The 21,450-nt window shown below is 38.1% G+C and overlaps 2 protein-coding genes across 6 annotated transcripts in view; one reads left to right on the forward strand and one right to left on the reverse strand.

Moving 5' to 3' along the window:
* Positions 1-17,015, reverse strand: part of herc2 (HECT and RLD domain containing E3 ubiquitin protein ligase 2) — a 65,310-nt gene extending 48,295 nt beyond the window's left edge. For all 5 annotated transcript variants that reach the window (XM_066666536.1, XM_066666535.1, XM_066666534.1 and 2 more), the window contains exons 1-6: positions 16,908-17,015; positions 16,025-16,134; positions 12,652-12,745; positions 12,392-12,526; positions 6,952-7,174; positions 6,727-6,827 (exon numbers count right to left, since the gene is read on the reverse strand). In XM_066666536.1, the coding sequence (XP_066522633.1) occupies positions 6,727-6,827; positions 6,952-7,174; positions 12,392-12,526; positions 12,652-12,745; positions 16,025-16,096 (625 nt within the window). In that variant the 5' untranslated portion in view covers positions 16,097-16,134; positions 16,908-17,015. The remainder of the gene's footprint in view (positions 1-6,726; positions 6,828-6,951; positions 7,175-12,391; positions 12,527-12,651; positions 12,746-16,024; positions 16,135-16,907) is intronic.
* A 1,149-nt stretch (positions 17,016-18,164) lies between these two features.
* On the forward strand, positions 18,165-21,335 carry nipa1 (NIPA magnesium transporter 1). The gene is made up of 5 exons (XM_066666119.1): positions 18,165-18,523; positions 18,672-18,719; positions 19,054-19,144; positions 19,682-19,842; positions 20,162-21,335. Exons 1-5 carry the CDS (start codon positions 18,409-18,411, stop codon positions 20,665-20,667), a joined length of 921 nt encoding a protein of 306 aa, XP_066522216.1. The 5' UTR covers positions 18,165-18,408; the 3' UTR covers positions 20,668-21,335.
* The last annotated feature ends 115 nt before the right edge of the window (positions 21,336-21,450 follow it).

Raw genomic sequence — 21,450 nt, forward strand, 5'->3', positions numbered from 1 at the left:
CACAACCAGACTGATTACCCCAGAGCGTCAGATTTCCAAGCCTTTAACTTTTTTTTTTTTTTTTTTTTTTTTTTTAAATAAAATAAATAAAAAATTAAAGTAATACAGAAATCTAGAGCAAAATAGCTTTTGCTACAAAAACATTCATAGCAAAAATAAATTAAATAATTTAGGTTTAAAAAAGGTTATGCTTTATATCTCTTTACCATCAGGGCAGTGGTGGGGAAGGCGTCTTGCTCTGCAAACTGAGTGTTTGTATACAACCAGTGCACTGGACTTCCTTTTCCTTGTTCTTGCAGGGGAACTTACAGGATACAGCTCCTCTGAACATGGACTTTTTCCGACTGCGTGAGCTGTTTTTCCCTCTGCTGGAATTGACCTTGAAGCACCAGATGAAACTGTGTGCCTCAAAGCTCCACTCTGGTTTTGAACTGTCCGCAGCCACTATACACTACATGGCATGAGCTCAGCCCTGGGTTAACTTTTGCCTCTGCTAACGGGCCTTGTTATTCATCCACTCAGTCCACATTGACTGATTTGTTTAGAATTATTTTAAGTATTTCCAATCAAGTCACCCTGTGTTCGGGCATGACTGACTATACCAGAGTGTCCCGTTTTAGAAACTGTATTTGGCAAGGTGGGATCAACACTTGGCCTATCCTTGTCCTTCTTAAATATAACAATCCCTTAGATCATGATTTCCAAGTCACATGATTATCTTGATAAATATTCATTAGCTGTTATGCCATTATCCACAATGCTTCCATTATTTTCAAGCCAACGAGTACACAGCTTTACAAAATAACAGCTGCAAGGCTTCAGGCCTCAGTAAGGCCTAACCTTAAACTAGTCCACTCTGGCAGCTGCACTGCTTGCTTCTATGACAACATTGTTAATAAAAGTTAAAAACAATCAAGTGTCTCAGGCCTTAGCCTCGTATCCAGCAGGTGCTTTGATAATAAAAGACACAGTTATTATAAGCACTGTATTGTAAGATATTTGTTAACATAAAATGTGATTGTGATGTTTACCAGAATTTTGGTAGACTAGAATGGTCTTCAACATAAATGGTAAGCTTTCTCAAGCCTCACATAATACATGTACCAACAGTTTCACAATTTCAACCTTTTTTTTTTTTTTTTTACATTAAATGCCATTATTACCCGTTTGGAAGCTGTTTTGATCGCTCGGGTTTTCCTGTTTACTCGTTTCCATTGTTATTTCTATATTTATATCTGTTTTTATAACCTACTAACCATCCATAGATCTATCTTTTAGATTGTCTCCGCAGGAATATTCATTACAGAGGCACTAAAACTGCCACCGGACCCTGGAGTAACGTTCTTGGTGTAAGTTACTAAAATTCATTAAAAGCGGTAAGTACCTGCAATTCCATGGCTACTACTGGCTGTTTTGCCTGCTCAGAGTGTGGCATGTTTAGTTTAACGCCCTTTTCCACCTCTAGCGATAAATATAGTGGTTGTATTTGTAGTAAGTGTCAGCTAGTTAGCTCCCTGGTGGATAAAGTGGACCAGTTAGAAGTGCGCATCCGGAGCTTATTATTGTTGAGGGATAAACAGCGAGATTCAGTGTTAGCAACTCCAGGTGCCTTAGGGAGAGTTAGCACCCCCACGACTCCGGCGTTAGAGCCCTCACAGCGGGGTGAATGGGTGACGTCTCGGCGTCATAGCCGGAAAGCTAAGGCTGATGCTAACGCTGAGGCCAAAGCTAGCCCACCGGGACACCACGCTCCTCCGATTCGCGTGTCAAACAGGTTTGCCCTGCTCAGCGAAGCACCCGCTGAGGAGCCTGTTAAGAGTGCTCTGGTTATAGGAGACTCTATTGTTCGGCACGTGAAATTAGCTACTCCTTTAGGGGCGCTGGCAGTAACAGTTAGCTGTTTATCGGGAGCCAGAGCGCCGGATATTAGTGGCAACCTTAGACTGTTAGCTAATAGGAGATATTCGAGGGTAGTCATTCATGTAGGGGCCAATGATATTCGTCTGCGGCAGTCTGAGGTAACTAAGGGTAATATTAGAGAGGTGATTAAACTGGCCCAGACGATGTCCGATGCCGTAATCTGCTCTGGCCCCATACCAATGCGGCGTGGCGACGAAGCTTACAGCAGACTTTGGGCGTTAAACTGCTGGATGTCCAAGTGGTGTTCCGAAAATCAAGTGGGCTTTATAGACAATTGGTTACGTTTTGAGGGCAAGCCTGGTCTTATAGGTAGGGATGGTATCCACCCCACGCGGGAGGGTGCTGCCTTACTTTCTTGCAGTATAGCACATAGTCTTTTAGTTAGTCAGCAGAGTAGTGTAGATAGCTGCTGACAATCCAGAGCCGGGACCAGGCCGCAGACAGACAGGCTAAACCGACCGTCTGCGAACTGTCTTGAGACGTCACCCAGGTTCAACTGTATTGAGACTGTGTCTTTCCCCCGAACTAAATGTAAAAGTAGAAAAACAAAATCAGCCTGTTTCAGCAACCTAATCAATATTAAATCATACACAACACCTAGCAGCAACACCTCAGAACTAAAATTTGGGTTACTCAACATAAGATCACTAAACTCAAAAGCACTCATCGTAAATGATATTATAAGTGATCATAAATTCAATGTTTTCTGTCTCACGGAAACGTGGGTTAAACCAAATGAATATTTAGCACTAAATGAAGCCACCCCCCTAGGCTATAATTATGCACATAGCCCAAGAATATCAGGCAAAGGAGGTGGAGTATGTGTAATTTACCAAAATACCCTAGAAATTAGTCTTAAACAATGTGACACCTTCTCTTCTTTTGAGGTTCTCTCCACTATTATTACAAATCCGGTCACAAAAAAGGACGCATTTTTATTATGCAACATTTACAGACCACCAGGGCCTTACTTAGAATTTCTGAAAGAATTCAGCGATTTTGCTACAAACCTAGCGGTGTGCAATCATAAAGTTATAATTGTAGGAGATTTCAATATCCATTTTGAGAAGGAAAGTGACCCACTAAAAAAGGCATTTACCTCAATCTTAGACTCTATTGGTATTACTCAAAATGTAACAGGGCCTACACACTACTGCAGCCACACTTTAGACTTAGTTCTGACACTAGGTCTTAACATTGACAAAATTAATATCTTACCGCAATCCTCAGCAATCTCCGATCATTACTTAATTTCATATGAGCTACGTTTTATCCATAATATATGTAAGAACCCTCGCTATTCTACAAGGCGTATAATAAAACCATCTACCGCCCTACAATTTATAGAAAACCTACCAGAACTATCGACCCCAGTTCCAACTCCATCAGACCCAATGGACCTAGATGTACTAACTGATTACCTAGAAAATACCTGTCGATCTACTTTAGAAAAGGTAGCACCACTTAAACATAAAAGTATAAGACAGAAAAAGCTCGCACCATGGTATAACGATAAGACCCGTACTTTAAAACAAACATTACGAAAACTAGAGCGGAAATGGCGATCAACCAAGCTTGAAGTGTTCCATTCTGCCTGGAAGGACAGCCTTATAGAGTATAGAAATGCCCTCACTAAAGCTCGCTCAGCATATCTGGCCTCGCTGATCTCCCATAATAAAAATAATCCGAGAGCACTGTTTAGTGTGTTTTCTAGAATTACAAAAAATCAAGCAGGTTCTGAACAACTAATTCCAGCAACTCTCACCAGTAAAGATTTTATGGACTTTTTTAATAATAAAATTGAGAATATTAGACAACAAACTCTAGCCACAGGATCAAATCCATCCTGGCTGCCACCTGATGTGAATGAAATAAAACATAATATAACTGTAAAAGAAAGACTTGAAACCTTTTGCCCACTCCCACAATTAGAACTAGAGAAGATTATCACCTCCGCAAACTGTACAACTTGCACACTTGATGCAATTCCCACAAAGTTGCTCAAAGAAGTACTACCAGCTATTATTGATCCTCTTTTAACTATAGTAAGCTCATCGCTTAGTCTGGGCCATGTACCCAAAGCTTTTAAACTAGCAGTTATTAAACCTATGATCAAGAAACCAAATCTTGATGCTAGTACACTGTCTAATTACAGGCCTATTTCTAATTTGCCATTTCTGTCTAAGATCTTAGAAAAAGCTGTGGCCCAACAACTTAGTTCATATCTACATAAGAATCATATATATGAAAAATTCCAATCTGGATTCAGGCAACATCATAGTACAGAGACAGCTCTAGTCAAGATAACAAATGATCTTCTTCTTGCCTCTGATCAAGGCCACATATCCCTGTTGGTGCTTCTTGACCTAAGCGCAGCCTTCGATACAATAGACCACAATATTCTCATAGAAAGGTTAGAAAACATGGTTGGAATCACAGGGACAGCCCTATTATGGTTTAAATCTTACTTAACGGAACGTTATCAATTCGTAAAAGTAAACAATCTAAATTCAAATTATTCTAAAGTAAGATTTGGAATTCCACAAGGCTCTATTTTAGGACCATTATTATTTACATTATACATGTTACCGCTAGGCACAGTTATAAGAAACCATGACATTAACTTTCACTGTTACGCAGACGACACACAATTGTATATTTCAGCCAAGCCCGATGACAAACACAGATTAAAGAAAATAGAGGACTGTGTAAAAGACGTGAAAGGCTGGATGTTGCGTAACTTCCTCCTCCTAAACAGCAACAAAACAGAGGTCCTGCTTTTGGGTCCAAAAGTGACAAGAAATAAATTATCAGACTTAATTTTAAATCTAGCTAACTTTCCAGTTAAACCTGGTTCAGCAGCAAAAAATCTTGGTGTCATAATTGACCCGGATTTATCATTTGATCAACACATAGGTAGTATCACTAGGACAGCTTTTTTACATCTTCGCAATATTGCTAAGATTAGAAATGCCTTATCCCTTCAGGACGCAGAAACATTAGTACATGCCTTTATTACTTCAAGGCTTGACTACTGTAACGCACTACTGTCAGGATGCACCAGCAGCAATTTAAGAAAACTTCAACTAGTTCAAAATGCTGCAGCTAGGGTCCTCACTAAAACTAGAAAATTTGAACATATCAGCCCAGTTTTATCATCACTTCATTGGCTGCCTGTTAAATTCCGCATTGACTACAAAATTTTGTTATTAACATATAAAGCTCAACATGGGCTTGCTCCTGAATATCTTCAAGATACAATTTCCTATTATGAGCCCCCACGTTCACTCAGATCACAGAATACTGGATTTTTAAATGTTCCCAGAATTCAGAAGGCCTCAGCTGGGGGAAGAGCCTTTTCTTATAAAGCCCCCCAACTCTGGAATGATCTTCCAGAAAATGTTCGGGACTCAGACACAGTCGCAATCTTCAAATGTAGGCTAAAAACTCATTTGTTTAGTTTATCATTTGGTAGCTAATGCTCCCCCATAGATAAAGGCGGCAGATCCGGGGGGTCCATGGACACAGGGAATTATAGTATACTGAGACGCTGGTGCTGTCGTCCCGCCGCTTCTCGCGATCACTCAGGTTTGTTGACGGTGGAGCGGAGGGATGCCAGTGTTTCAGGATGCTCCCGTGTCTGTGTGTCCTCCTGGTTCTCTCCTTTTAGTTAATGCTGTCATAGTCAGATCTGCCGGAGTCATTAGCCACACTCTGGAAATTTTCATATTTTCTACTTTACAAACACAAAACAGTTCAAAACTAATTCCATCCCTTTACATCTTTCCGAGTAAACGACTGCCACCTGTCTGTCTGGACACTGATGGATGACTGTCGAGATCCTCCTCCACGCTTCAGACCAGCTGCCCACGCTCCAGCAACCACCAAGTGCCTTGAAGCTGTCCCTACACTGAAGTTCTCATGGACTACTAACTATCATCACCAGTAGATTGACCAGAGGAGGATGGGTCACCCCTTGTGAGCCTTGGTTCCTCCCAAGGTTTCTTCCTCAGCTGGGGGAGTTTTTCCTTGCCACTGTCACCCCTGGCTTGCTCACTTGAGGGTTTTACATTTGTCTTTACATTTCATGTCAAATCTTGTCTTACTGGAATTCTGTGAAGCTGCTTTGTGACAACATCAGTTGTGAAAAGCGCTATATAAATAAATTTGATTTGATTATTCTTTCAAATGGACAGACTTTGTTCATTAGCCTATACAAATGAATGAATATACTTTTAATGTGTTTCCATATTTAATAAATAAGTCAATGTTTTAGCCATTTAGCTCAGTCAGATCCCTTCATGTGTAATTCGACTAGGACTGACTAGAAGGCCTGGAAGTGCAGAATGACACTGCTTTTCCCATTCCTGTGTAAAGACCCAATATACTAAATGAGATGCTTTGGACATGGAAATCTCATGCAAAACACAAGCCTTTTGAGCGCTCTCTAGTACTGTGGACTCCATGACATCAACATGATCATTAGCCACCAGGCTGAAGAACATGTTGAGGAGGACACCTGGTGGAGCAGCCATGGCAAGATGGCCTGAAGACGATACCCGTTTGGCAGGGTTTAATGCGAAGTTCTGTCATCTACCAACCTTATTTCTATAAACAGTGTGCAAAGCCCTCTGTAGCTTAAATAATTCTGCACTGGCATGCAGCACAAAAAATATATAAAAATACCTGGACAGTCTTTGTCAAAGTTTAGTAATTGTGGCACTGTTCCAATAAACTACTAAGAACATTTCTTAAATGATCTGGAGGTGGCTTAAGAAAAGGGGACCAAGGGAGGTTATTACTTACCAGATCTCCAGGCCCTACGAAGGAAAGCAAAGGCAAAGGAAAGAGCAGCTCTTGACCCGACACGTGCCAAGCCCTCTACTCCTTTACTAACAGGACGAGTGCTGCAAAAACAGACATAGCCCATAAAATAAAGCAATATTTAATACTCAATTAATGCATTTTTTAAGTTTGTTTAAAGCAGTGTATACACATTTAATTTTATTGATTAATGTTTTCACACCCTACCTTTTGTTATCCACAGTGGGCACTGGGGGACTGGGTGGACTTTTCCAACGAACTTTGTACTTCTCCTCCATCATGCTGTGAGTAAGGGAGATGAGGTAGCGTTCCAGGATGAGCAGCCGCTGGCTCAGACGCCGGGCAGACAGAGTACTTTTAGCTGTCTGAGCAGCCAGTTTCTGTTGATCATTCACCAGCACCGCGAGACAGTTCTTGAGTTCCACATCATCTAAAAACAACAAATGGTTCAAGATATATTGCCAGTAACATGTAGAATTAGAATATTATCAAAAAGTAAAATTTTCAGTAATTCAATACTAATTAGTATTGAATTCAAGTGTGAAATTCATATTATATAGATTCATTACAAACAGAGTTATCCATTTCAAGCATATTTTTCTTTTAATGTTGATGATAATGGCTCATAGCCAATGAAAACTCAAAAGTCATTATCTCAGAAAACTCAGTATAATCAACACAAAACACCCGCAAAGGATTATTAAGCCTTTAAAATTGTCCCTTAGTCTGGTTCAGTAGGCTATACCATCATGGGGAAGACTGATGACTTGACAGATGTCCCGAAGGCAGTCACTGACATCATCCTGCTGTATCCAAGCATATCAATGAAAAGTAGAGCCAAAGGAAAAGTTGTAGTAGAAAAAGGTACACAAGCAACAGGGATAACTGCAGCCTTAAACGGACTGTCAAGAAAAAGCCATTCAAAAATTTGGGTGATATTAACAAGGGGTGGACTGCTGCTGGAATCAGTGCTTCAAGAGCCACCACACAGACGTTTCCAGGACACAAGCTACAACTGTCGCATTCCTTGTGTCTAGCCACTCATGACAAAGAGACAACGCCAGAAGCATCTTACCTGGGCCAAGAAGAAAAAGAATTGGACAGGTGCTCAGTGTTTTTGCTTTCAGATGAAAGAAAATTTTGCATTTCATTTGGAAATCAAACAATTCACACAATCCAAGCTGCTTTAGTCTAGTGTGAAGTTTCCACAATCAGCAATGGTTTGAGGAGCCATGTCTACTGACGTTGGTTCACGGTGTTATATTAAGTCCAAAGTCAGCGCAGTCGTCCACTAGGAAATTTTAGAGCACTTCATGTTTCCCTCTGCTAACAAGCTTGGAGATGTGGATTTAATTTTCAGCAGGACTTGGCACCTGTGCACACTGCCAAAAGTACCAATACCTGATTTAAAAACTACTGTATCTCTGTGCTTGATTGTACCTGATCTAAACCCTATAGAAAATCTATGGGTTATTGTCAAGAGGAAGATGAGAGACACAAGACCCAACAATGCAGACAAGTTGAAGGCCGCTATCAAAGCAATCTGTGCTTCTGAACACCTCAGCAGTGCCACAGGCTGACTGCCTCTATGCCATGCCACACAGTAACTCAGCTAAAGTTTTGAGTGCATATCCTGTACAAACTTTTCAGTAGGCCAACATTTCTGTATTAAAAATAATTTTTTACATTGGTCAAAATATTCTAATTTTCTGAGATAATGACTTTTGGGTTTACATTGGCTGTAAGCCAATTAAAGGAAATAAATGCTTGAAATAGATTGCTCTGTTTGTAATGAATCTATATGAGTTTAAATTGTTTTAATTGAGTTACTGAAACAAATTAAGTTTTGGAGATATTCTAATTCATTGAGATGCACCTGTACCTCAATAAAACTCACTGGCCATTCGAACTGGTTAGAACATAAAATGTTAGGGCTACACAGCACTTCAAGTAGAGATTTTTTAAAATATACCCATCCATAAGCATGTCATTCAAGATAAAGTAAAAAAAGTCAAGCAGTCATATTCTAAAGGCATTTACATACATATATAAAACAGCAAATTAAGCTTAAAAATTAGTCTTTTAGCTATTGTTTTGTAATGACACCAAGGAAATAAAATACACAGAGTAATTTAACTAACACATGAAATGTAAGGGGGACATAAACAGTGAAGCATTTGAAGCATGAAACATTTTATCCTAATTATTCAAAAGAAATCTACCAATATGTTTAATTATTGACTTGCTCTAACATTCACACCAAGATTACACAAACGTGTGCTCAGGTACTTAGCCCCACTTATAGTTTTTGATGCTGGTGCCTATAAAAAAACCATAGTCAGTCCCAAAATGGTAAAAATTATCTAATTGCAATATACATCAAAGAAACAAGATAATGACAACAAAAGTTTAATTTTTTTCCTTTTCAGACAGTGAATATATCCTACCAAAATCAGCAATAAAGTCAGTTCAGATAAGCTTGCATTTTTATATATTTTATTTATTTTTTTATACATCCCACCACACACTACACAAAATCAGTGAGATAAGGCAATGGTTTATTGGCAATCTTGGGGGGGTGGAAACAAACAACACTGTCAATTTCTATCTTTACAAAAGTCTCCAAAGATCCAAAGTCAACTAGATGCATTCATCTCAATGCAATCGCTGGAAAATGGCCTTATACAACATAACATGAAGACAGCAGGGTGAGTTAAAATAGCAGTTCCAAAATCCACTTAATCTTTGTGCATGCCAGCCAGTGTTCCATTCAGGGGCCATGCATTTAAGGAGGTATGATGCCAGCGTGTGAGAAAGCAACTGTAAGTGTGTGGGTGTGTGTGTGTGTGTGTGTGTGTGTGTTGAGAGGGGGCTGGAGAGTGCGTTGTCTAACACAACCTCTGACATTCTGGCATCCTACAAACCACATACTGTTGTGTTACTGCTGTAAATATGTGACAACATACCTTATCTCCCGTTACAAAAGAGTTATGTACAAATACTTTGGAGCAGAAACTGACTGAAGAATATAAAAGCTGGCCAAATTAGCTTTCAGAACAGTTTTCTAAACAAACACACCACATATCCTGAGGCTGTGGAACTAGATTACATAAAACATATTCTGAACGAGGGTGAATTGTTTATGCCAATACTAGCACAATGAGTCCCGAAGGTCTAATTTTCAAAACACAGGTGAAGAAATCTCATACAATTGATTTGCTTTTCTCAACTTTAATAAGATATTAAAAGAACCCTATGATTAATTAGTGACAGCACTGAGGAACTTTGCTATAGCAGGTTTGTAGCAAGTAGTTTTAGGCCATGTCCCAAACTGTGTAAATTGGGTTGACAAAATAATACATTACAAGTGTTACATTTCCCCAGAAGATTAACTGGGTCTAGTAATTCTATTTTATTACCTGCACTGATACAGTTAATTATAATTATACACTGACAGGTATATGCACGAAAAATACTGGATATTTCCATATACACACACACATACACGTGTGTGTGTGTGTAAAACCAAAAAAAAAACTTTCCTGGGGAGCCCTTTTATATATACACACACACACTACAGTTAGTAGTATTTTACAACGGATCTGCAAGCAAGTAGTGCTGATGGGAGAAAACTGGAGATTTTAATATATAGCTGCATGTTTTTCATTGGACAGTGACAATGTGCTAAATTGTATCAAAATGTTTATCAGTCATTCAAATAGGATGCAGATACAAATAAGATACACTTTCTTTAGCATCAATTCTGAACGCTGGTTTCAGACAACAGGATGTGTGAGAGTGGGAATGCCATTTCCCCATCATGAGTTGTGTAAGGGGCTTACAGTCATGTGATGTTTATAGAATGCTGTACCATGTGATGTATATGGAGCTAGATGTAGTGTTGCTTTTTTCCATCAGCATGTTCTTATCAGCACCCACCAGAAGAGCAGGCTACCCCACCCAGACCTGGCTGTAAACACACAGCACAGAGTCAACGGGGTAAAAATAAACACTCTGGCAGTTTGTACAGTCACTCGAGCCCCCTACGCTTCATGTGCCTGAGGCCAAAAGCTGTTTCTCTCTCTCTCTAGCACCTCTCACTCACTTGCATACATGCATTCAGAGGATGAACGTGTTCAGTTCAAGGTGCATATAGATGTCTCAATGTCCATCTGCTCTTCACTATTACTGATGTCTGCTTTTAATGCCAAGGGTGCGAAACATCAGCTGGAAACAGTCACAAGGTTTGTACTGGTTTGCCAGGTGGACAGTTCCGTTAATAAGGTTTATATATAAGAAAACACACACACAAAACAGCATGGGGCTACAGAAGGCAAGTCCTCCACGCAAAGAACTGCAGTAGTGTTGGGTAATGTGTTGGTTGAAGCTAGCCTAACAGATTAATTGATTTATATCATTATCCTGGAGTTTCAGATCGTTTTGAACGCAATAAAAAAAAGAGATATTTACACCAATGCAGAAAAAGTTCACACCATATAAGATATTTGCGGTGCTCCCCAGTTTAGCTGTTCATCTTAGTTACTAAAAATTACTGATGTAATCCATTTCAAATGGCACTAATTCTTGGCTTACTTGTATGCTACTGCAGTTAATATAAATCAGAAAATATAACATGTTTTCTTTCTGAGTGAAGCCTGATAACTTGTAGCATGTCTGAACAATATTGTCATCTTAAAACAAGTTCTAAATATGTAGCAGTAGTAATATTTTATATTAATTTTCTTCCTCTCGTGGGACGCATAATGATATAATCAATAGTCTGAACATGTTTTAAAGGTTGGAAAGTCATTACATTTTGAACTTTAGTAGGATATCACATGAAAGGCCAGGCCAGACCAGAATTAATTTCAGATTCTGAAAAGATTTTACTCATGCCAGACCGAACTACCAAATATAACTATCATCCTGTTAATGGCAAAGCTGAATCTTGCTGCGAACCCAAATTAAAAACATTAATATTTGCAAATTGAAAGAACTGGCCTTAACATTATCATCACAACATCATCATTATTAGTGTGTGCCTCTCTAGGTTTATACCCATGCAAACACATGCTTGAAAGTGTAGTAGTAATTATTTCTTGTTCAAAAGTAAAATGTAGCTTATATAGCTTTTTGGAATCATGATAACAGAAGCACAGCAGAAAAAAATCCAGTCAAAACAAGCATTTTCAAATATGTCAGGAATTTTTTTTTTTAAAACACAGAAAGTGTGGGCTGAAAATACAGTGACATTGATTTTTATCAATACTGCCTGGTACTAGGCTCCAGTAAGGAAAGCAGGAATCTGCCTAAAAATGTATGAGTAAGTTGGTACATGACAAAACTAACTTTTCTGTCCCTCAAGTGAAGTACAAAACAGCACTCGTCTCAAGCTGAAATCAGTAATGCGTAATGTGTGTTGAGTTTTCTGGAACAGTTCAGTAACAGACACAGATTAGGCAGTTTTGGCTCACCTACCAGCAAAGGAACAGACAATGTGTGTTTTAACTTTTCATACAGCAAAGGCTAGTGAGGAATGAGTGGGATGACCTTGCAGATTGACTGTAGGTGAACACCTCATTCAGCATTTTATGTGCCAACACCTCATCTATGACACAGTGTGGGACTATTTAGCAAGTCTGCTCACCTGGCTGCCTCCCCCAATCCCAGGTCTCGATGATTGAATGATGGACAGATGACAAAGACGTCTCCTCTTCCTCCTTCTTCTCCTTATCATTGGACTCCTCTTTCTTTTGAGTTCCAGCACAATCCACAGAGTCCTCTGAGGATGAACGGAAAACATTTACAAAATCTACAAGAATAACTCAAAGCAACTAAACACGTATACATACATTTATACCAATTATAATAAAAGAACATGATTTTATACAGATAATGATATTTTACCTGGATAGGCAGATTCTTCTCTGTCAAAGACAATCTCTTCATCTTTTACCATTTCATTCCACATCTCACTCAGTCCCTCTGGAGAGAACGCTCGCTGTAACAGCAGAAATACATGAGATATTTATCTGTTCTGAAATTCATAAGAAGTTTACTTATACAATTTTATGGCTTGTTGACTGTTGATAAACACTATTTCCAACAAACTACATCAGAATGAAAGTTCTAATTTTAGCTTTTTTAGTCTGTCTAAATATAAGAATCTGTTTCTGAGCATGTGGTTAACTTACTATGAACAAAACACGACAGCATGATATCACCTACTAATAGAGTCTCAAGAGAGGCATCACATTGGAGACTAGAAGAATTCCAAGTCTAACTTAGAAGCATCAAGCAATGAGCTCCAGTGGCTGTTACACAATGTTCCCAAGCAAATGTGAAATGGTTCACAATGGTTGAAGAAACTAAACTGGAAAAAAAATCCGTTTTGTGAAGACTTCACCGTATTTTTTTATTTTATTTATTTATTTATTTTTTTTTCATATTTATATATATATATGGCACATTTCATTCTGAACATTCTACAGCCAACACAACTCTTTGCATTGCATCAACAATTGTTGCTTATTTACTGAATTTATCATCCATTCATCGTCTGTAGCCACTTTATGCCAATCTTATCAAGGTGGGTCCCAAGCCTTTATAGAATCAGTGGCTGCAAGGCAGGAACACACCTTGGCTGTGGAGCTTGTCCATCATAGGGCATTGCACACTCACACATTCACTCTCATACATCTGTGGACAATTTTGCATCACCTAGTGGTTCCCAAACTTTTTCTGCAGTGACCACCTTTTGTAGATTGTATATGATTTCAAAGATAAATCTGTTCCCACTTCTCTTTGTGACAAGTTGCAGGAGTAACCCCAAGATGTCTACTGAACACTTAACAAGTTCCTCAACAGGCGACTCAAACTGCAAAAATTATATTCTGTCCATACTATAGAAAACAACAACAAAGTTTGGCACAGTTTCCTAATTTGGTATTTTTGACAATCTTAACTAAGAACCCTCCTGTGAACCATAAGTGCTTACTTAGTACGTCCATGAGAACAGTCATACAGAAAAACTATTCATGTAACTTGATACAGTTACTATCTCCATAGTGTAAAAATAACTTTGTTTTCATTATCACCTACTTAACTTCAGTATTGCTGTCCACATTCACCATAAGATATCATAGTGGCTAAAATTAATAGCATGTGCCGTTTTGATGTGTGTGTGTATGTGTTTTTCTCAAGTTCATATATACACTTCTACTTCTATGTTTATAATCCCTTCCTAAAAGAATTATTAAAAACTACTCAGATTAGACCAATTATTACAATGTGTTTCCAATTTACTTGCTTTCATGCAAAGCCAGCTTTTTTCATTTCACCTCATCAAATACAGGAAATACAGTTGCTCCAAAAACTGGTGTTACAGTGCTTAAATATTATTAAGAAACTAATTTTACAAAAGCATACCATTTTGAAACAGTCATCCTAAACTGACAGTTCTAACATGAGATCCACATTCAAACATTAAGAAAATGACAGAACCAATAAAGAAATAACCTTCGAGATTCTAGTTTTAAAAAGGTCAGTAGAAAATAGCAGCAGAACCTAGGAAGTTTTTGATATACTGCAAAAAGCAGATTTCCACCTTTAGCTAGGAAAACAAAGCAGGAACTTCAGAGTGTCCCATGGATAATTCATGTTCAAGTTCTGAATATTCTTGCTTTATGAAGAACTCAGACATTAGATATGGTTATATTTGAATGGGAGTCATTGTGCAATGTTTTCAAATGTTAGCCAACAAGGTTACAAACAGGGAGAAGGGTTCTGTTTACTAGTAAAAGACTACCAGGAACCCCTAATACATCCAGTACTGTCACTCATATCGAATAAACTTTCCAAACAACACTTCCTTATTAATTAATTCTGAACTTATCTGACAGAACATACCATACATAAAGTCTTGGACACCAAGTACATAAAGAGAATCTCTACATGCTTATTTTTAATCCCACTCACATGTAAATAGACTGTAGCAGAAACTAATATGCACTCTGGAAATTACTCAAGAATGATTTCCCATATTAATACAACATATTATATTTGTAAGTTTACAAGTGGCTACATAGTTGTATAATTTTATACATTTGTGGAAAATATTTTCATGATGCATTCATCTTGAACATTTTCATCTTTCATTAACATATCAGCCCTTTTCAGAGGTTTCATAAGATAGGAGATAGACAGCACACCAACAGTTTCTTTATTAAACTCAACAAGTTCATATATATTATAAATTATTATTATTATTATTATTATTTCACATACTATTCTACACAACACACAGCTAGTCATGACCTCTGGGACTCACTGTATTGTTAGTATTCAAACCTACAGGGTCATGAATGCCAAGTAAATCTTAAGGTGAGCCATATCACTTGTGAATCCAGACTACATAGGTTTATAATGCAGCAAGAACCTTCTCAAAAATAATTTTTTCAAAAACATATATTCTGACATTTAATCATAACCAAGACAATAAATCATTTTGTGTCTCATAATAAAAACTGGATGCATATATTGGGTAAAAATCAGATTTTACTGGAAAATATTGTAATTCCTTCCTAATTTTTAACTCCTCCAAACACTTATATGTAGGAGAAGGAAAAATAATCATATCACATGAGCAGGCTATTGTAATCCTAAACAGCAAAATGCGCAAACAATGCTGGGCAGCCAGCAAAAATATCTGCATTTCAGTCGTTCTTCACAGAGATGAAGGTTACATCTCTCTGCATTGCTAACCTGGGCACAGGTAGTTGCAGATTCCACATTGTAGAAATACATAATTATTAGCGGATACATAAACAAAATTATTAGCTACCAATAACAGAATTTCCATATACATGTGTTTCCCAGATTTTGTGTGTGGTTTAGATAATGCCCAACTTTTTTAAAAATACACTGCAAATAGAGTAAAACAGAGTAGCACATTGTCGATGTGCAATGGAAAATGTGTTTCTCCATTTTTTTTTTTTTTGTCATGTTTTAGTTTACCTCATCATTTGAATACAGCAGCTCCCTTCATATTGTGTGAAAATTCCATGATTAATAGACAGAGAGAGATGTTCGAAAAATACTTGAAGTTAAATCTTTTTACACTGACTTCCAGTGAAAATTAAGAAGGTATTTTGATTTTCCTATAAAGTTGCTATTATGGAAATATTTTAAAATGGACAGTGATATTTCTACAATTAGTAATATATAGAAAAAAAGACAAAGCTGTTTTACATTATTTGTAAATCATTCTGAAATTCTTTACCTGCAAATCTATCTTCAGCCATTTGTCATGGAATCGCAGCTGGGCATCGAGGGAAAATGAAGGAGCTGGCATCCTTTCCTCCTACTGCCAGGCTGCAAATGCAGCCACCCCTAATTACAAATACACATAAATACACAGTAAGTTGAAAGAACACCAGGTTGCAAATTGGCAACATAACATTCTTGTAGCAATAACCAACCTAGGTGAGATCAGGAGCAGACGCTTCTAGCACTCAAATCTTCTATTTAATTTGAAGTTAAAACGCTCAGAGGACTTTTACAGTCAGCAGTCATAAAAACATTTCAAAAACAAAATTGAATAAGCACTAATCTTCCTTATAATAAGTGTGCTATATGCTTCAATAATCAAAACCAAATGTGTATCAGTCATAATATGTTTGCATGAATACATAAGGAGAGTATACAGCAAATGTAATTCTGCCAAATATGTTTCAGCTCAAAGATGCCTGGTGCATTCCGCACATTAAAAATGAACCCACTGTAACTATGCCAGAAATAATTTATTAAAATAAGCAGGGTGTTGGCGTGGCCTGGCCACACTCCCTCACGACAATCTGAGATACGCTGACAAAAAGCAGATAAAATAATATCTTGATTAAAAAGTATACAGTATAAAAGAGTTTGTTGAGTTTTCTGTGTGGTCTCGGTTTGTTTGTTGATGCGAGCAGCAGCAGTGAGTGAGTGAGTGAGTGAGCCTGGATGAGTGTTATAGCTACTCTCTCTAACCCAGCTGTGAAGAGGACATTTACAAACATTGACAGTGACCTGCCCTTGAACTACCTCCACAATACAGACCCGTGTGTTCAATAATAATACTCTTTTTCTCGTTACAACATTGGTGAAAGTATAAAAAATGCATTTACCTCCTCGGTTTTCTTCTCGTATATCTGTCTCTTCGGCTCCTCTCACCAGCCCTACTGCAATTTAATGTCCGCCATGTTGTGCGCTGACTGACATTGCTCGCAGCCAATCACCAAACGAGAAATAGGATGCGCTACGTCATGATATTTGGGTGGGATCTCTAGTAACCGGCCTCTGCCTCCCAGCGCTTTCTCATTGGCTCGATCCCAAATGGCTCCTTGTAGTCTCTAAGTAGTGCTCTACGTATGAAATAAAAAAAATATCCTTGACGTAATTGGTCTGATATATATATCCACTATGGTCCCCATGTACACATTACTCCTTGTGTATACGATACTATAATCAAAGGACGCTGAATTCGGAAAAGCTGTAACAAACATATGTCACTAAATAGGGCTATAGAGACATTTGAGATCAGCCTGGGCAATGCAGTGAACTGCTACCAACCGTACAGTTTGATACAAAAAAACATCTTAAAATGAGCCCATTTATAGATAAAAATAATTATTTAGAAAACACATATGTTATTCCTCCAGCAGCACTGTGCCCGTTTATTATTATTATTATTATTATTATTATTATTATTATTATTAGCTTTATTAGTTTTCAGCTGAGACTTTTCTTCGTGCTCACACTGCCACCTGCTGTACAACTTCAAAATTTGTTCCTGATGTAATGTTTAATTTTGTGAACCACAAAAAAGTCGTTTCCAGATTTGATGTCTTATCAAGCGTTTTGCAGTACAATCTCGGATAAAACAAAATGTGCAATGTCAATGAGACCCTCATTTCAAAACCAAATAGAGAGAGCAGGCCAGCGCTGCAGAATCAGAAACCCATAGAGAGGAGTTGGATGTGATCCAGCTCCTCCCACATTGTTTTTTCATTGGATTAGATTAAAAGTGGCTCCTCCCAATACAACCTAACCCTTACACTAACCTAACCTCCCAGGAAGTGAGAGTTGGATGTGGGCGGAGCTCGGAATTCTGTATCTGCAGTGGGAAAGGAAGTTTATTAATTAATTCTATCTATCTATCTATCTATCTATTAAAATAAAACACAGGAAATTATGGCCGCTACACTTAAATCTCCATCCCACACCACTACCTGCGCTCCCTACATGGTGCACTGTGTATGCGATACGATTATGGTATCTAAAGTGCAGTTAAAGTAATAGTTATTTATTCCAAGTTTACCTCTAAATATTATCAGTGTTCTTGTGAGGCTTCGTGAATGTTTTGGCAGTAAAAGGCCGTAACTGAAAGCGCTACAGAATGCACTACATAGGGAGTAAGAGGCCATTTGTATTGGAACCACATTCTTCCGGCTTCTGCTCGTCTGAGCCTCGTCGGCTCTGGTTCTGTTGCTATTCAACTTTCTTCACCCACCACCATACACCAGTGAGCTTAAGCGCTAAGTGATTGGCGAGTAGTTTCTTTGGCTCGTAGGAGAACACTGTATATGCTTTGACTCTTACAAAAACAAAACACAGCACTAAATACTGATGGACGCCACTCCTTTACCAGTAGTTGGGGTTGGCATAGCCATCGTGTCTAGTTTCATCAATGGATCGACGTTCGTTCTCCAGAAAAAGGGAATACTAAGAGCTCGCAGATCAGGTAAATGGTTTAAATTAATTTGGAATTTAATTTAACTTTAATTCACGTATCGTTATCACTTCACTCGCGTTTGTATGCTTTCCCAGCGAACTGGCCTTGGGAATGTGTTGGGCTAGTGGATGACTGACCCTTGGGCTTTGTTATACAGGTAGGACGTACCTGACTGATTATGTGTGGTGGTGTGGGACACTTGCAAGTGAGTGAAATGCTATCTCTCTATGACAATATTTTTTAGTATGAAACAAAGCACTGAAACTCTGCCATACTCTCTCACTCACTAACAAGTCGATCAGTGCTTCAGATTTATGACATTATTTGTTAGATGTGACGTTTGTAAAACACTCACTCTCACAGATGCTCAAATGTATAATGCTACGAAAGGGGCGCTTTTTAGTGCTTTACATGTCAATTAATTGAAATATTTGCAGCTGTATTAATGTATGTTGTCTTGTTTGTTTGTTATATATATATATATATATATACACACACACACATTTTTTAAAATTTATTATTATTTTTTAATCCCCCAGTGATAGTAGGCCAGTTAGGGAACTTCCTGGCTCAGAATGCAGCCCCAGCAGTACTAGTCACTCCTCTTGGAGCATTAGGTGTCTTATTTGGGTGAGTTATATACTGTTCATTCATTCATTCATTCATTCATTGTCTGTAACCGCTTATCGAGTTCAGGGTTGCGGTGGGTTCAGAGCCTATCCGGAATTTCTAGGCACAAGGCAGGAACACACCCTGGAGGGGGCACAAGTCCTTCACAGGATGACACACACTCACACGTTCACTCACACACTCGCACCTATGGACATTTTGAGACGCCAATCCACCTACCAATATGTTTTTGGACCATCGGAGGAAACCCAAGGGGAGAACACACCAAACTCCTCAAAGAAAATCACCCAGAGCGGGACATGAACCCACAACTTATACACTCTTATTTTGTTATATTCAATATTTGAGCAGTCAATTATTATTAGGTTAATGATATTGTTAGGTTATTTAATTGACATTAAACTTCACTAGTATATTACATTATGGCTGGATATGCTATGTTCTGTATATTGTCATTGTTGAAAAAAAAACCTCACACCAACCCTTATATCCATATGGCATATTGCATGTTATGTGCCTTTTTGTTTTTCATTGCAGGGCCGTTCTAGCCTCCTGGCTGCTGCAGGAGCATTTGAATATCTTGGGGAAACTTAGCTGTGTGTTGTGCTGCTGTGGGTCAGTTGTGCTTATCATCCATTCTCCTAAGTCTGAGAGTATTGCATCCAGAACGGAATTAGAAGAGCGTCTTCTAGACCCCGGTATAGCCATTCCTACCATTTATACCTTAAAGTTACTGCAGTTATACTCAGTTGATTTATATCATGCACTTACCAGCTATTTATTAGACACTCCTACACACCTGCTCATTCATGAGTCATGTTGTTATATAATGTCAGCTCAGTGGCATAATTACAATACATGCAGTGATTTCAGAATTGCTGCTTTCCTGGGGTTTTTATATAAAACAGCTTTACACAGAATAATAATACAATAAAAAGTGATTCAGTAAACATCTGATCTGAGGGAGAAAACACCTTGTTGATTTAACTTATCCCAATATTTGTGTTCATCTTTCAGTGTTCCTGGCCTACATTGGCTTGGTGGTCTTTCTGCTCATCATACTGATTGGTTGGCTCTCTCCAGCTTATGGAAAGTCCAACATCATGGTGTATGTGAGCATTTGTTCTCTCCTGGGGACCTTCACTGTTCCCAGTTGTAAAGGCCTTGGCTTAGCTGCAAAAGATGCCTTCAGTGGAGACTTCACCGCTGACAACAGAGCCCTGCACCTCTTCCTTTGTTTGCTGGCAATTCTCTTAGTCAGCATCCTTATCCAGTTCACTTTTATCAACAAAGCACTGGAGAACTTCAGCTCCAACATTTTTGAGTCTGTGTATTATGTGGTATTCACATCGTCGGTCATTCTAGCGTCTGCAATCCTTTTTAAAGAGTGGGAAGCATTGGGGATTTTGGACTGTTTGGGTATTTTTTGTGGATTTACCTCAGTATCTGTGGGTGTTATATTATTACGCATATCACAGGAAGCCATCATAACGTGGAGTCCAACTAAAACCAAAGAGGAGTAATGTAACTTTGCACAGATTTTTGTGTATGTTTTCTTTAGTGTTAATATGAATTTACAGCTTTATATTTTCATGAAATAAAACTTGCACTTTTCTTAACCTAAAAATGATTATCTGACTGAGAGGTAATTCTGTATCATACCTCTAACTTGCTTTTGTGAACATTTGTGTTATAACTATGATTGATTGACCAGGACTCTGAACTACAGTATATTTTGATATATACAGTATATTTGAACCCGTTTATATTGGATTTTTAAATGTTTATTCTACTTCAATAAGTAGGATCTATAATATGGGAAAATATGTGTACTTGAATTCTCTGTGTCTAATTTAGCACTTAATCTAAATGTGTACTGTTGGCTGAAAAATCTCATTCTGTTATGTCTAAATAATTTGGGGGGCACAATTTATTTTGTCTACAAATATTTAAACTTATTAAGCTTAAATTAAACTTATCCAGTACTGTGTGAAGTGTAGTAAATCATGCAGCTCCTCCTTCTGATACTCCAGTGCCATGGGACACTGCCATGATTTATGGGACTGTTCTTTTCTGAAGTGTGTACAGTCAATGCAAGATTACGCCTTATTAACAAACGCATTGCTGACACAATAATCATAATTTATGACAATTTTAAAAGTTATAAAAATAAGTCATATCTTTTCTTGTGTTGTACTAGAATATGAAAATTTTGCAAACATAAGAGTTTCTTCTAATGGAATGAAAATATATTGTATTTTAATCCCCCCAAAAAATTGTCAGAAATCTGTGTTATTTGAGCAAAA

Source organism: Hoplias malabaricus, chromosome 3 (assembly GCF_029633855.1).
Source record: "Hoplias malabaricus isolate fHopMal1 chromosome 3, fHopMal1.hap1, whole genome shotgun sequence".
Taxonomy (NCBI): domain Eukaryota; kingdom Metazoa; phylum Chordata; class Actinopteri; order Characiformes; family Erythrinidae; genus Hoplias; species Hoplias malabaricus.